The sequence below is a fragment of the Anolis sagrei genome, chromosome 1 (assembly GCF_037176765.1).
Source record: "Anolis sagrei isolate rAnoSag1 chromosome 1, rAnoSag1.mat, whole genome shotgun sequence".
NCBI classification, from domain to species: domain Eukaryota; kingdom Metazoa; phylum Chordata; class Lepidosauria; order Squamata; family Dactyloidae; genus Anolis; species Anolis sagrei.
Window position 1 is genome coordinate 232,956,111 of NC_090021.1, and position 16,592 is coordinate 232,972,702.

The window sequence follows — 16,592 nt, forward strand, 5'->3', positions numbered from 1 at the left end:
ACTGGAGCCTGGAGTAAACTTTCCTGCCTTCCCATGGCAAGAACTTTCTCATGAGAACTTAGCCTTTACCCTGACCCTTCTCGATCAGAGTCTGTAGTAACCTTATTGTCCAAAGTGTCTCCATTTTGCACCTCATCCTCACTGACATTGATCACATCAGGTTCACTATCCAAGTCAGGCTCAGAAACATTAGAAGGGGAAAACACTATAACAAATTCAGGCTCAAACACAGGCTGAGTCCCAACATAGAAATGGAGATGAGCATCACCACCCAGAGTCGGACACGACTGCACTTAATGTCAGGGGAAATCTTTACCTTTACCTTATCACTTGTCTTATAGTTGTACATTTAATTTTTATTGCCAAAATGTAGTACCATGCATTTCTCCCTGCTGAAATGAATTTTGTTAGTTTTCGCGCTTCTCTATAATCTGTTACAATCAATTTGGATTCTTTCTTTTGTAGTATTAGCTATCCCTCCCAATTTCATGTCATCTGCAAATTTGATAATCATGTCTTCTATACCATCATGCAAGCCATTTATAAAGATGTTGAATAGCACTGGGCCCAAGACAGAACCTTATGACTACATTTCACTCCCGGATCATGGGGAACCCTTGGCGAGCACCTTTTTAGGTTTAGTCAGGTAGCCAATTCCCAATCCACCTAATAGTAGCATTATCTACCATACATTTTTACCCACTTTTTATGAGAATATGAGAGACCTTCTAAATGGCCTTTCTGAAATTGAGATATGCGATAGTCACAGCATTCTTTTCACTTACCAAGCTTGTGTACTCTATTAGAAAGATATAAAATTAAGTAGGCATGACTGTTTTTGAGAACCCCATGTTGACTTTTAGTGACCATGGCATTCCTTTCTTCCATATTGTCTATTTAATAGTCTGCTCTAGAATCTCTCCTAGAATTGATGTCAAGCTGACTAGGCATAAATTTGGCAGTACTTGGATCTTGGAGTAACAGTAATAATAATGATAAATAAACTTTATTTTTACCGCTTCATCATCTCCCAAAAGGGACTTGGGGTGGCTTACAGAACATTCGTGATATAAAAATGCACACGTACAATAAAATACAAATACATCAATAGCAAAGGTGAAAACATAATTTATACCATCTATATAAATAAAAATGTAATGATAGTTTGTGGGATTAACATAACTCAAAAACCACTGGACGAATTGACATCAAATTTGGACACAATACACCTATCAGGCCAACGAGTGACCATAGCTCAAAAAAACACTGAGAAACACAGTGGAAGGGACTTTAAAAGCCAAAAAAAGCAAAAAGATGCTACAGCGAATGTGGAAAAATGACTTCCCAGGCAAACAAAACACACAATAGCATATCCACACTCTCTTCCAAACTACAGCTCCCAGCATCCCCTAGACCAGGCCCATTAGGAGAGGAGGATGATCCAAATACACTGCTTCCAAGCTGCAAGCTTTCTTCTCCTTGGATTTCTTTGAGAGCATCCCAATCCCTGCATATTTCCAATTTCCTATTCCTGGACTGCAACTCCCAGCAATTCTCCAGATAGATAAATCAGATAGAGATAGGTAGGTAGGTAGGTAGGTAGGTAGGTAGGTAAGTAGGTAGATCGAGCAGGAGTACTGCTGGGAGTTGCAGTCCAAGAATAGGTAGAGAAGGAAGAAAGGAGAAAAAGAGGAAGGGAAAGAAGAGGGGGGAGAGGAAGGGGAAGACAAGGAAGAAAGGAGAGAAGAAAAGGAAAAAAAGGGAGGGAAGGAGAGAAAGAAAGGAGGAGACAAAGAGGGAGGGAAGGTTGGCCACAGCAACGCGTGGCGGGGAACAGCTAGTCAATATATAAAATAATAAATACAAATTAAACCCTAAAATAAACATCAATAAAATGCCACGATAATTATGGACATAAAATGAATAGCAACCAACCCGTCACATAAAGTGCTTTCATTGAAAAAAATCACTGGGTCTACACATTTTTTAAAAGAACCTTTTCGGCTCTATACCTACTGAAAAACTTGAATAAAGAGCCAAGTTTTTAGGTTAGACCAAAAACATTGGAGGGTGGGGGCTAGCCTAATTTCCCTATGGAGGGCGTTCCAGATCTGGGGGCCACCACTAAGAAAGCCCTCTCCCTCATCTCCACCAACCACACTTGTAACAGCAGTGGGACCTCAGAGCCCACGCCAGTTCAAAAAAAGATAGGCTGGACCTGAACCATATAGGGCTTTGTAGGTAATAACCTGCACTTTGAATTGGGCCTGGAAACTTGTTGGCAGCCAGTGGAGCTGCTTCAATAGAGGCATGGTAGTAAAAGAGCAGATAACAAATGTAAATCTCAATGAATAGTAGGAAATTCTGGATGTACTATTGCAACATTTTTTTTTACAATATCTATATTTTTCCTTGTAGTTTCCAAATGGTGTGAGAGATATAAGAACCAGAGGAATCTTTGTTCATTTTGGTAGTTTTGCTTGCAAGTAGTTAGGTTACTGTAATTTTTTCCATATAATAAAAAGAAACACTCCCCACTCCTCAATAATTCTACAACAATTCTGCACTCCACAAATACAATATTAAGAGCCTTGGGATTGAAAGATGTGATCCTATATGTTTATGAATAAAAGATAGTTATAAAGCATTCAAATGTGATCAGATGCTTCAACAAAACTGGTCTTTATTCATTATTGGAGGTCAATGTGATCAGATGAAGATAAGACTTTAGATACAGTGCTTCAGAAATCAATACAAGTATCTGTACAGCCAAAGAAATTAACTCTCAAACTAAATTAGCTCTCACCTGTAGACTGATGACAAGAGTTATGATGGGATGAATGTGTGGCAGTGGCCAGGCAAACTTACAGTCCTCTTTTGTTCTTCCTCTCATATCTGTACCTCAGCATGGATACAGATATGACACAATTCAGGTAATTTCTGGTAGCCTCGACGCTCTTGAATGCTTCTCATGTGGACATTGCTTAGTGCGACATGTCCATATACAGGGTAACCAGCTGTGTGGGCTCTCATGCTTAGTTCTCTTAATGCCACAGCTGCATAGTGTTTCCCACGGTGTGCAGGCAGGGTGTAGCCAACTCCCGCGGCCCCAAGAGCATCCATTGCACACCAACTGATGAGCTGACCGTTGGGATCCAAGATGCAAAAACTGAAGAAATGCTGCACCAGGCTGGCTAGGTACCTATGACTTTGTTCATTGCCCCCATAGGCCCATGTTTCATCCATCAGGTCAACATGAGAGGCATTCAGGGTGGACACTGTGAAGCCGCGATCTAGCCTGCAAGAACAGAAATATAATTAGAATTTGGCCAAAGAGGGGTTTAAATAAAAGACTGATATACTGGCTGAGTCTAAAGATGTATACTCCAATAATGGCAAGTTATGAACTGGACAACAGTTTGCTTTTAGTGTCACCAAAAATGTTCTGTCTCTGAATGCTTTCCCCAAAATAAGTCTCCTCCTCAGTACATTCCACTCACAAGACTAATTCCACAAGGTTTCATGTGAGACAGATACAAATTTCTTGCCTGGGACCAAAAAATAAGTTATGCTTGAGCCCTGATAACAGCCATGGGATGACAGACTAAAATGCACATATGAGATTCAAATGGGAAGCTTATCAAAGGAACTTTTTTTCCAAGTGGAAGCAACACAGTATCCAAAAAGCATCACAGGTGAAATCCCCAATTTTAGTGTAATTTAGTGATACTCACTGGTACTCAACTAATTTATTTGGGTTGGGGTGTGTATAGGTAACGTAAGAAGTTGCTGACAGTGGCACATTCTTAATAGCAGCAGCAAGTTTGGATACTCGATATATGCCATCCTGGTTCCCTGCAGAGTCACAAAATAGTAAGCATATGGCATGAATATGTGTCTATTAGGCATGAGCAAAACAATTATAATTACATGAAAAATCAAATATGGAGATACAAAATTCACTTTCAAAATGAGTTTTGAACCATGCAGGAAAGGTGGGCAGGGGGGATTCCGAATTTGAACCACTTATCAATTATTTTCAGAAATATTTTGTAATGTTCGGATGTCTCCTGAGGTTATTTTAATTTTCACAACCATTTAGCAACTTTGGTAAAGGCAAGGGAACTTTTAAAATCTCATTCTTTTGGTTGGCACTGCCAGAAGGGATGTAGTGGACATGGCTAATAACAGCCATCTTAACTGTAGTTTGGGAAGGCCAAGCCTCCAATGGTAGAGATTGCAAAAGTTCCTGTTGTTAAGCTATATTTCTCACAATGAATGCCTGCTCAGTAGCCAAATGACGGCTGAAGGACCCAAAAATAGCTGTCTGTAGCAGTCTTCATCTAAATATAAAATAAACTGATTGAATCTACAAAGAGTACTAAAGAAGGCAGCAAAGCAATAAGCAACTTTTGCAAAGACAAGAGAACACAAACTGCTTTAAAAAACCAATCATTTTACTTTGGTCTAATTGCCATGAACAAGGCACTGAGGTAGCCAGCCACAGCCAGGCATCCCTTTACGTCAATAAATAATGATAAAATAAAATGATTGATTACATCTACAAAAAGGAATAAAGGGATGGTCATGTCTTGAGGGTCCTCTCCAACTCAGTAGAGGAAGCAAATGGATGTCAGGAGAGTTTGGATGGTGCCTTTCTGTTTAGAAGAAGGGAGTCAGTACTATGATTTCTGTTCTCTACCAATTTAACACAATTTGTGCCATACAAAAAAAGTTTCTGGTGTACAACAACTACTTTCAGAGTAAAGATCACCCAATGAAACCGGAAATAACCAGGAATAGATTTTCTTTATTATTAAAAATGTTTTTTATAAAAACTTTGAAAATTCTCCAAAACTCCATGGATATGTCAAAGCTTATGAAATTAGGTGAGCTAACAGTGGTCCATGTGTTCTACCACTGTAGCAAGTTTCATTAGGATTGGTCTAAAAATGAGGAAGGAAGAATTCCCTGAAATTTCCCCAGTGCCAGTGCTGTTTTTCCCTACTGCGCATGCACGTCCACATTAACGAATCAATTCAGAAGTTTTGGAAATTCTGACTTTTTTTCAGAAAAATTCAGAAGTGACTTTAAAATCTCACTACCTCTGAGGATGCTTGCCATAGATGCAGGTGAAATGTCAGGAGAAAAATTGCCTCCAGAACATGGCCACATAGCCCGGAAAAACCTACAACAACCCAGACTTTAAAATCAATTGAAATTATTCTCCTCTGCAACTCAGCTTCCTAACGGAGCTCCTGTGGCTTGTGTTTTTTTGTTTTTACATTGTTGAGCACTTGTGAATGTCACAAATGTAAGGTGGGGTGGAAGGGAATGGGAATAGACATGATTACAAGCCCTGTAAGTTAGTAGCAAATGTCAAGCCCATGCCAAAATAATGCAATATTTTGAATGGTTAAAATATGGAGATGTTATCTTTTTCCACCTGAACAGCCTTATAGGTGGTCTGAAAATATTATTAATCTCAATAGATTCAAAGGAATTCCTTATGTACAAAGGGTATATTATGTTGTTAATTGTGAATGAATGGTTCAGCAGAAAATGGTATAATATTGACTATGTTCAGATATTGCTAAAATTGCTGCTTTTTGGTAGACTTTTACCACAAGCATCTTGATTCTTTCTCTCCCAGTTCCACTGCTCTGTAATTTTAAAAAAACCTCAAATTTTCAATTCAAGTAAAACTTTATATGACCAAAAAATATTGCCTTGGGAATTGCAAAAAGAAAGTGGGAGAGTAGAAGAATCCCACCCCCTGTGCATGCTTGCACAGAAGTAAGTAGCTCTTCTGAACCAGTTAAGTAACAGAAACATGGGGTGATTTACAGCTACTGATAGCTTTTACTGTCCATAGTGGAGGACATTTTTTTCACTGGATGAAGGTGGAAGGGGGTAAGGTGAAATGAAGTAAGTGCTGAGAGATCCCTTCTCTTTCCAGGCTGAGGATGGGGAAAGCTCTACTCGCAGCAACTTCAATATTATTGCCCAATAGAACAACCTGAGAATTCCTCTACAGTAGTGGTTCTCAACCTGTGGGTCCCCAGGTGTTTTGGCCTACAACTCCCAGAAATTCCAGCCAGTTTACCAGTTGGAGAACCACTGCTCTACAGTAATGAGTTTCCAAAATTGATGAAAGGATCGTAGACTCTCTTGAAAGATCAACAATGGGGAGATGACTCCAGGGAAGAGGAAGATTCCCAAGGAGGTAAGCAATGGCTGTAGAACTGCACTATAAATATCAGGTCTTCCTCTTAGAGATTCTGGTCTGCTGGAATAGGAATAGTTCTTTCCTGTTGATAATCATAGCCAGGGAAACAGAGAGAGAGAGAGGGAGAGAAATACTGGAAGTCAACTTTAATTCTGTAGGTTATGGTTTAGGGGTGACTTGATTTTTGAACTATTATTTGCACTTCTATGTAGAAGGACTTTAGGAGAGATGGGCCATATTTCACAACGTTTGGAGAGAAGTGTTTCCTAGCAATCTAGTAAATCTAATCAGGAGAACTTTAAATCAAATCCTATGGAAGAGGGAGCGATTGAAGAGGACAGGGTGATACAAGCTACTGTTGAACATTGTATCAATGGTTAATGAAAAACTGGACCTGGCAGATGAATAACCAGTATTGGTAAGAATTGGGTGAGTAGCCAAAATCATAATGAGAAGGTCAGAAAGGCTAAAGCTCTCAAAACTGCAAAAATACATTAAAACAATGAAAAAGAGGATTTCACTTACATTAAGAGGAAAAAGATACACAAGAACAGTATGCATGGAGAAGATGGAGAAATGCTAATGGGAGAAAAAGTGAAGTCCTGTCAATAATAGACCTTCACCAAGGGGTATGCCTCAGTGCTCAACCTAGTGAAAATAGAATGAATCATATAGGGATCTTCAGATGAGTAAAGAGGGGATACAATAATACCTAGCTACTGGAAATTAATTCAGGTTTCTATAGTGAAATAAATCCCTGCAGGCACGTAGCCAGGATTTCGATTCGGGGGGGCTGAGTTTCAGGGGGGGGGGCTGAGTCTGAGTGAAAGAGGGTCTAGCCTAGCAAACCTTTTGTATCATTACCCCAATACCCCCATGCATATGGGATATATTGAGTATGGTGATCAGATCATGATATGAATAAACATAACAGTTTAAATAATGCACCAGTAAGGCCTCGTGAACCACCATGAGAATTTCGGGGGGGGGGGGGGGCTGAAGCCCCTCAAGCCCCCCCCCCCCCCCCCCCCCGGCTACATGCCTGAATCCCTGTAAAACAACTTACAGATGATAATTTCTCAAATCCCAGATCTGAGCAAGAACGAAGAAGGCCATCACAATAGCATCTGCTGAGGTTATAACAGGTGCCTGTGCAATCAGTAATAAGGAGGGTGTTGCTCTTCTGACGCAGCCTTGGTCAAACTGGGCCATCAGGTCAATAATATGGCTTCACCAAGGGGTATAGGTTTTAACTATATGTTTGGAATTCTATGCTTTTTAGCTCTTGTGATGTCAAGATGAATAGAATCTTGTCCTTGTTGATTAGCCAAAAGGATTTCAGTGCTCAACCTAGCACTGATATAACAAAGATATAACAAAATGAAGCAAGATGACTGCAGCCAAAGATGGGTAAAGAACAACTAACAATTTTAAATGAATTAGGGACTCTGGAGCCAAATGAACATCAAATTCAGTGAATTTGTACCTATTTGACCCAGAGAATCAAGGCAGTTCCTATCAATGATTAATCATCTTGGAGAGAATTGGCAATTATAGTGTTGCAAAGTTCTGATTGTCAGCCTCTTTATGAATTAATCTGTAAAGACAGAGGGGATTGACAGATCATACCGAACTGGGAAATGTAGTATATGGCTCAAATGATGGAATCAGGATATAATATGGTCTTAATAGATTAGGTAGCCTTAAAAAGAATGGTTCGACGTTTAAACAAGAAAAGCCACGTGCACAAACATTGCTTGAAGGCTATCGGCTTGACATCAATACACATGAAAAGTTCCAGATGCCTAGAATAAAATCCTTTGGGATGATCTTGGGTTTTTAAAAACTTATTTCTTTCCCCATATCCTTATTTGTTTCGGTCTGCATTGCCTTCTTTTTTGTCTGTCTTTACTCCTGCCTATCTGTACCCAGCCAATGCTCTGTGAGTGAGAGTGGTGGTGAAATGGGGGAAAACCTCATTTCATGGATCCATCCTATCCTTCTCCTTTTTTCTTTTGGGAATCCCTGATCTCCTCATAGAGGAAAACATAGAAGCTTTCCCCTCTATGCAAGTGTTATATACCATCAAAAAACATATCTCACCCTAAAGCTGGAAGCTTGCACTCTCCTTTTTAGAGGTTGTCTTTTCCTTTTTATATATCTTGGCCAAGACTCCACTTTATTGGGTTGTGCATCTTAATCTTAACTTTAAATCGTCTAATTTTTGGCACCATAATAATTATTTAATAATTGTACATGTAGAAGAAGACAAGAGTTCTATCCCATTTCATCAAGCTGTAGACCTATCAAAGGTTATATAGTTTTCATAACTATTTCCTCAGAAGGAAAGAACTTAAGAAGTTACCTTGGATACGGAAGCGTTGCATCCAGTTAACAGCATCTGTGTCCAGTACCAGAGTCTGGTAGACAGCAAGATCTTGGTAAAATGCTGCATACACATTGGCATAAAAATCAGAGTCATCAGAGACAACCTAAAAAGGAGAAGTGTGGAACTCTTCTGTAATTTAAAAACATATGTTTTCTGCCATTCCTGAGGTTTGGTCAAAGACCCATATTCTACATCACCTACTTAGTTCCGAATGTGTATCAAGTCATGTCCCAAACTTCAGTCCTACTTTACCAGGCAACAACTGCACTGAGAGATGGAAGTCTGTTCTGCTGGACAATGTTTTCACCCACGCAGCTCACTGTGACAAGGGATTATTACAGGAGACCTGCTTCTGGATTTCCACAGCCTCACTTGCTGGTGAGAAGGAGATGGATATGTAATCCTTCTCTGCCCTGGGAAGCAGAAAACAACTCTGCTCCCTCTTCCTTATGACATCCTTTCACATAATTATACATGACTATGTGATCTGGCCATGGTGGTCCATGCCTTAGTTACATCTTGTATGGATTACTGCAATGCACTACACGTGGGGCTGTCTCTGAAAATGGTTCAGAAGCTCCAGTTAGTACAAAGATCTGCAGCTAGGCTACTGACTGGGGCATGTTTTAGAGAACATAAAACCCGTTCTTAAAGCAGCTTCATTGGTTACCTATTTGCTTTTGGACCCAGTTCAAAGTGCAGGTCATTACCTATAAAGCCCTATACAGTTCAGTTCGTGCCTATTTATCCACTGCATCTCCCTTTATGAACCTGTCCAGGCTTTGAGATTGGCTGGGAGGCCCTCCTCTCGATCCCACCACCATTGCAAGTGAGGCTGGTGGGGCCGAGGGAGAGGGCCTTCTCAGTAGTGCCCCCCGCCTCCCGGCTCGGGAGCACCCTCCCCAGGGAAATCAGACAAGCAGCCAACCTCTTGACTTTTAAGAAGGAGTTAAAAACCTGAATATTCAAGCAGGCCTTTGAAAATGATATTCCTCTTAATGTGGACAAGGTCTTTGTTCTATGGATATACTTGAGTATTTTGGCTTTTATCTAGTTTATTCAATCTATTGAAACCACTGTGTTTTAAATATGTTTTTAACTGATGTTTCTACTGTTTATTGTTAAATCTGCCTATTTTGTTTTACTTTATTTTGTTTATTTCCTTTATTAACTTGTCATTTACTTTGTATATATTATTTATTGTATATACATATGTTGTGAGCCACCCTAAGTCCTTTCAGGGTGATGGGGCGAGCTAGAATAAAGATGGTGATGGTGGTGATGATGATGATGATGATGATGATGATGATGATTATTATTATTATTATTATTATTATTATTATTATATGTCTCCTCTCAATCTTCTCTTCTATAGGCTAAACATGCCCAGCTCTTTAAAATGCTCCTCATAGTGAATGGTCTCCAGACCTGTGATCATTTTAGTCATCCTTCTCTGGATACCTTACAGCTTAACAATATCTCTCTAAATTGGTGTGCCCAGAATTGGACACAGTATTCCAGGTGAGGTCTAACCAAAGCAGAATAGAGGGGCACCATGGCTTCCCTTGATCTAGACACTATACTTTTGATGCAGCCTAAAATCCCTTTTCCTTTTTGAGCTGTTGAACATGAACTGTTGGTTCATGTTCAATTTGTTGTCCATGAAGACTTCAAAATATTTTTCAAATTGACTGTTGTCAAGCCAAGCATCACCCAATCTGTATCTTTGCATTTCATTTTTTCTGTCTAAGTGAAACATCTTACATTTGTCCTTGTTGAAATTCATTTTGTTAGTTTTGGTCCAACTCTCTAATCTGTTAATATCATTTTTTAATTCTTATCCTGTCTTAGCTATCCCTCCTAATTTGATGTCATCTGCAAGCTTGATGAGCATGTCTTCTAAATCTTCATCCAAGTCATTAATAAAGATGTTGAATAGCACCGGGCCTAGGAGAGAACCCTGCACACTCCACTCGTCACTTCCTTCCAGGATGAAGTGGAATCATTGGTGAGCAGCCTTTTGGGTTCGGTTGCTTAACCAATTACAAATTCACCGAATAGTAGCATTGGTTAGCCCACATTTGACTAGTTTGCAAGAAGGTCATGAGGAACCTTGTCAAAGGCCTTACTGAAATCAAGAGGTGCTACATCCACGATATTCCCTGCATATACCAAGCTTGTAGCTCCATCGAAAAAAGAGATTACTTTGCCATGATTTGTTTTTGAGAAATCCATGTTGACTTGTTAAAAACAGTCAATTTTTAAAAGTCATTTTTTAAAAAGTTCACTATAAAATTTAAAAACAATTTAAATCATCACATAAAACTGTATAGATGATCCATGTTAAAAACAATTTAAAAAGATTTAAGATAAATGAAACAATCCAGTAAAAAGCTCCTCTGCTTACATATTAAAAGCCGGCTTAGACAAGAGCATCTTTGGCTGCCTGCAAAAGGAAAGCAAGGAGGGGGCTAACCTAGGCCCCTTCCACGCAGCTGTATAAAATCCACATTGAACTGGATTACATGGCAGTGTGGCCTCAGAAACCCAGTTCAAAGCAGATATTGTGGATTATCTGCCTTATATTCTGAGTTATATAGCTGTGTGAAAGGGCACTTAGCCTCCCATAGAGTTCCAGAGGGTGGGAGCAGCCTTTCCCTGTAGATTAGATTGGGAGATGTGGTGTTTCGGGTCTCTTCCACACAGCCATATAACACAGAATATCAAGGTAGATAATCCACAATATCTGCTTTGAACTGGGGCGGTTCCAGACAGACCGTTATCCCAGGAGCATAGTTCAAACAGATCAGGAAAACAATTGTTCTTGGCACTACATATAATGCATGTTCTGCAAGATCCCTCAAGGCCATTACCTCTCTTTGTGGCCGGGTGAGGACTGCTTTGAAATTGGGCCAGGAATCCACAATCACCTCATGGCCAGCTGGGTTCCCACGGTTTATGTTCATTACTGCACCATGGACCTGTCAAGAGTCAGATGTCAGAACTGGGGCTGCAGTGCAATCAAAAGGGCCAGCCTGAGACCAAAGAGTAGACTGAGGATCTCATTCAGATTTTCACCAGTTGTATCCACACACACACAGCTAAGAAAATGCATCTTCCTCACTAATATTTGAAGAAATGTAGGGATTCATTGGCACATTTCATGACAATTTAATCAGTAACCTTTGATTTGCACACATATATACACACATCCACTGCAATCCCATTTAGTCTCAACAATTTCCTGAATATTTCTAGATGGCAGCTTAGATCAGGGACACATTTTTCTGAGTATTGGTGTGTTGTACCAAAAGCCTAAAGCTGTTGGAGCTCAGCCTGTGGTTGTGTTTCAGGACAACGGTGCTTTGGATGTGGGGAGTGATGTCAATGAGTTTCAAGATGGCAATGGTTTGGTTGATGATATTGATGCAGAGAATGACCAGGAGATCCCTGTTCAAAGTGTAGTTTCCCATGAGAATGTCCCTGAGGGGTGTGGGGATGATGGTGTGCTTTCTAAATTGTCACCAGAGAGTTCTCATTATAGGGAACACCCAGCCCAGCTGCAGAAATTAATGAGCAAATAGGTAGACGGGAGGAGATCAGTCAAAACAGGAGAGCCGAACAGTGGCTTCAGCCTTCTGCCAGGCTTCGAGAGAAAAAGATAAGACACTCTCAGGTAAAGCGAAACCAATTTCTGCGCATTAGAGACATAGCTAACGAGGAGATAAAAGTCCCAAGTACAGGATATGTAGTTAGATCGTTTGTAATCAAGTTAAGATCTTGTCCTTGTTTCATGGAAGCTTTGCTTGGAAAATTCATGTTTTAAGTGCCTTTGTTTCATGGTTTTGATTCTTGGATTTTATGCTTTATATTCATGCCTTGGATTCATATTTCCTGATTTCTTGCATTTTGTTTGGGAAGCTTTGACTTTGTTTTTATGAACTTTGCTGAACTATTACCCTTGACTACTTTGTTCCTGCTTCTCTTCCAATCTAATTGGACTTACCTATTTCTTTAAAGTGCTTTTTTACTTTCCTGCTTTTTTAATTATCTTCAATAAAAGGATTGTTTCCCTATCCAACGGTGTGGTGTTTAAAGTCCGAGGGCTTTTCCTGTCCTGGAGTGCAACAAAAGCCATGGTATCCAATGTTTAGTTCTTCAGGCCTTTGGGGTTCCCAGCTCCTAGAAACCCTGGCTATCTTGTCCAATGCTAAGGATTTCTGGGAGCTGACATCCAAAATACCTGGAGGACCAAAGGTTGACACCACTTGTCTAAAGGCTATAACTAGAAACATGTAATTTCTGAAGTTTCCTTTTGATGCCAAATGACAAGGCTAGAAGTGCAGAAGATATCCATCTTAGGGCCCTTCCACACAGCACTATATCCCAGAATGTAAAGGCAAAAAATCCCACACTATCTACTTTGAACTGGGTTACTGTCTTAGATTCCAGTTCAAAGCAGATAATGTGGGGGTTTATTCAGCTGTGTAGAAGGGCCCTTAGCTCCTCAAATAGATTCCATGTTTTACAATTACCACAAGTGCTTGAGGGAGGCACTTCCTCAGTATCCCCTCCAGCAGCCGCAACTTGGAAGAACAGGAGAGAATCAACATTGTGTGGGAAGCAGAGGCAGATGAGCAGGTCTCTGATGAAACAGATTGGACAGCAAGCACCTAAGGAAGGGAGAGACCAATGCCGTCATCCCTTGTGTGTCATTAGCAAAGAGACATGGGGTCTTCCACACAGAATATCAAAGCAAATAATCCACAATATCCGCTTTGAACTGGGTTATCTGAGTCCCCACTGCCATATAATCCAGTTCAATGTGGATTTTATACAGCTGTATGGAAGGGACCTCCATATATATTGGTATATCCCCAAGGGAGACAAAAATAAGGCCTCCTTCCCCTTCCTTCCTGCCTCATTGCTCAAGAGTGGTGGTTCTCAACCTGTGGGTCCTTTTGGCCTTCAACTCCCAGAAATCCCAGCCAGTTTACCAGCTGTTAGGATTTCTGGAAGTTGAAGGCCAAAACATTTGGGGACCCACAGGTTGAGAACCACTGCTCAAGAGAGACAACACATACCCACATGAACCAATGTGACTGTCACACAGGCAGCTACTCACCAACAGCGGACCAGATTTTCTTGACAGAAGAAATCTTTTACAAATCAACTGCTGGAATTGCTTCCTCTATGCTTGTGTTTGATCCAGCTGAGTCTCCTGGCAAGACTGTTTTAATTTAGAACCGAAGCAAGGGGTGGGGCGAAGAGTATACTAGAATGAATGAAACATTAACAGAGACTGTTCTCAGCTTGTAGCTATTAATCTTAGGAATGGGATCTGTAACACACATAATAATTGGTTGACTATCCAAATAAAAGGAAAATGGCTGTTCTAAAGGATGGGGAAAGGTGTCTGCTGAATGGGAAGTTCCTGGTTTTTGCAGCTTCTTCCATCAAATGCTGCTGATGAAGAGATTTATAGGGAGAAAGTCTGAAAATGTCTGGCAAGGATAAGGCTTATCGGCATTATTAGGGTGGTTCCATACATCATTAAATTGCGCACTTTAGTCAGGGGCAGAAAAAACCAAGACCTGCAACCAGGTCCACACACGGAACTATCAGTCCAGAGATTTCTGCCTCCATTGTCCACACTTGCTACTTTGTCCCGGGATTTTGCAGCTCCCGAGATGGCCGCCACGGGACATCCACTGGAAATTTCGGCTTTAAAAACAAAACTTAAGATGTGAAGATGGGAATTATTATATAAGTTCCATTCCTGGGTTATATAAGCTGCAGGCCATCTGTGCAGACAGGTTTTGTGGCGTACTTGTGGCATGGAACAACAGGGTGTTGTTTTTGGATTATGCATGTCTGTTCCTGATTGCTTTTATTGTGAAAACATGTACAACATTGACTAGAGACTGACAATTTTGTCACACATTTCATTAAGTTTCTGGCACACAAACAAAGTTTTTGCATTCTACTCAACTGTCACCTTCTTGTTAGGAACCAACCAATTAGGAACAGACATCTAAAACCCAGGAACAAACCCAGATAAAAAATACCATGATTTCCGAGTGCAAGGACATACAGACATTCAAAGACGTGGATTTTTGGCTCAGACCGGGATAGTCCCACACCTGAAAAGCTCAATTTATTGTTTGTAGCAATTGCTTCTGAATTTATAGGAACGGTGTTTGGACACCCTCTAGTTTGCTTCGGGAGCTCCTGGGATAAAGGTACTCTCTGGATGAGCCCTTAGATGCCTTGGATGGGGACATGGCACTGAATTTTTTTTCATGTTCCTCTACTGAAAACAATACTATCATGACAGTGGCACAGGTGTCTCATTGACTACTTGCTGCTGGGTTTCAACATTTGTATAAGCCCCCTTCTACACAGCTGTATAAAATTCAGATTATTGCTTTGAACAGGATTTTATAGCAATGTAGATTCAGATAATCAAGTTCAAAGCAAATATTCTGGATATGACAGTGTAAAAGTGCCTTAAGACCTATATATTTAGCTACTAATGACTGTTTCTTGGCTATAGAAGTGCTGTCACCAAATACAGTCAGACACTGTTTCCTTTGTGTAGTAAACTCCAGAATTTGATTGCTGATACATGGCTAATAGTAGTAGTAGTAGTAATAATAATAATAATAATAATAATAATAATAGTAATAATAAATGTACCACAATTTACTCATGGCTTGAGGCAAGGTACAACACATTATAACATACATTTAATAGAGACTGCAGAGTTCTCCTCAGATAAGCACTTGGGGAAACAAGGCCCCTTCCACACAGTTGGAAAAAATCCCACATTATCTGCTTTGAACTGGAATATATGGCAGTGTGGACTCAGATAACCCACTTTAAAGCAGATATAGTGGAATTTTCTGGCTTGATATTCTGGGTTATATGGCTGTGTGGAAGGGCCCTAAGTTACACCTGTAGGTTATATCACTGGTTCAGAGATATCTTGGGGCCCTTCCAGTTCAAAGTAAATAATGTGGATTATCAACTTTGATATTCTGGATTATTTGGCAGTGTAGAAGGGCCCTAAGACCTATATATTTGGCTACTAACAACTGCTTCTTGGCTACATGAGTGCTGTCACCAAGTAGTCAGGCACTGCTTCCCTTGTGTAGTAAACTCCCCAGAGTTTGATTAGTGATCCGCGGTTAATAATTTCTACAAAATCTGTACTTTCCCTGTAGCTTTCAGACTGTGTCAGAGATGTAAGAACCAGAGAAGAATCTTTGCTCATTTTTGATAGTTTTGCTCGGAGACCAAGAGTGATTAGGTTAATGCCGTTTTTCAGCGTGGGGCACATGCCTCAGGGTAGGAGGAGGGTTTTGATTTGGGGGGGGGGCAATTTGAGAATGAGTTATTAACAGTGTTTTAACATTTCTAGGGATCTCATATACAGTATATAAATATATATTGTGACATATAAAAAGTAAAGGTTGTCCCCTGACATTAAGTCCAGTCATGTCTGTCTCTGGGGTGTGGTGCTCATCTCCATTTCTAAGCCGAAGAGCCATAGACACCTCCATAGACACCTCCAAGGTCATGTGGCCGGCATGACTGTATGGAGCGCAGTTACCTTCCCGCCGGAGCGGTACCTATTGATCTACTCACATTTGCATGTTTCTGAACTGCTGGGTTGGCAGAAGCTAGGGCTGACAACGGAAGCTCACGCCGCTCCCTGGAATCGAACCTGCGACCTTTTGGTCAACATGCTCAGCAGCTCAGTGCTTTAACCCACTGTGCCACCGGGGCCCCCTATTGTGACATATACATTTTCAAAATTAAAATCAGAATGGACACAGTGGTCAGCTGGTGATAATGGAGAGTGGGAAAGACCACTCATAGAGAAAAGTGGAGAGAGCATAGAGTTCACTAGAGAGTGCAGGAGCTCAGAAATCAAGCCACTCTCCTTCCAAACTGCCCCTCTAGATATTA

General features: G+C 40.5%; 1 protein-coding gene across 1 annotated transcript; it reads right to left on the minus strand.

The window, feature by feature from the left end:
• Positions 1–2,666: 2,666 nt before the first annotated feature.
• LOC132761910 (glycine N-acyltransferase-like protein 3) lies at positions 2,667–13,835 on the minus strand. Its single transcript, XM_060754954.2, has 6 exons — positions 13,744–13,835; positions 13,154–13,291; positions 11,492–11,599; positions 8,595–8,721; positions 3,735–3,855; positions 2,667–3,298 (listed from the first exon to the last, which is right to left on the minus strand). Exons 2-6 carry the CDS (start codon positions 13,229–13,231, stop codon positions 2,890–2,892), a joined length of 843 nt encoding a protein of 280 aa, XP_060610937.2. The 5' UTR covers positions 13,232–13,291; positions 13,744–13,835; the 3' UTR covers positions 2,667–2,889.
• Positions 13,836–16,592: the final 2,757 nt, after the last annotated feature.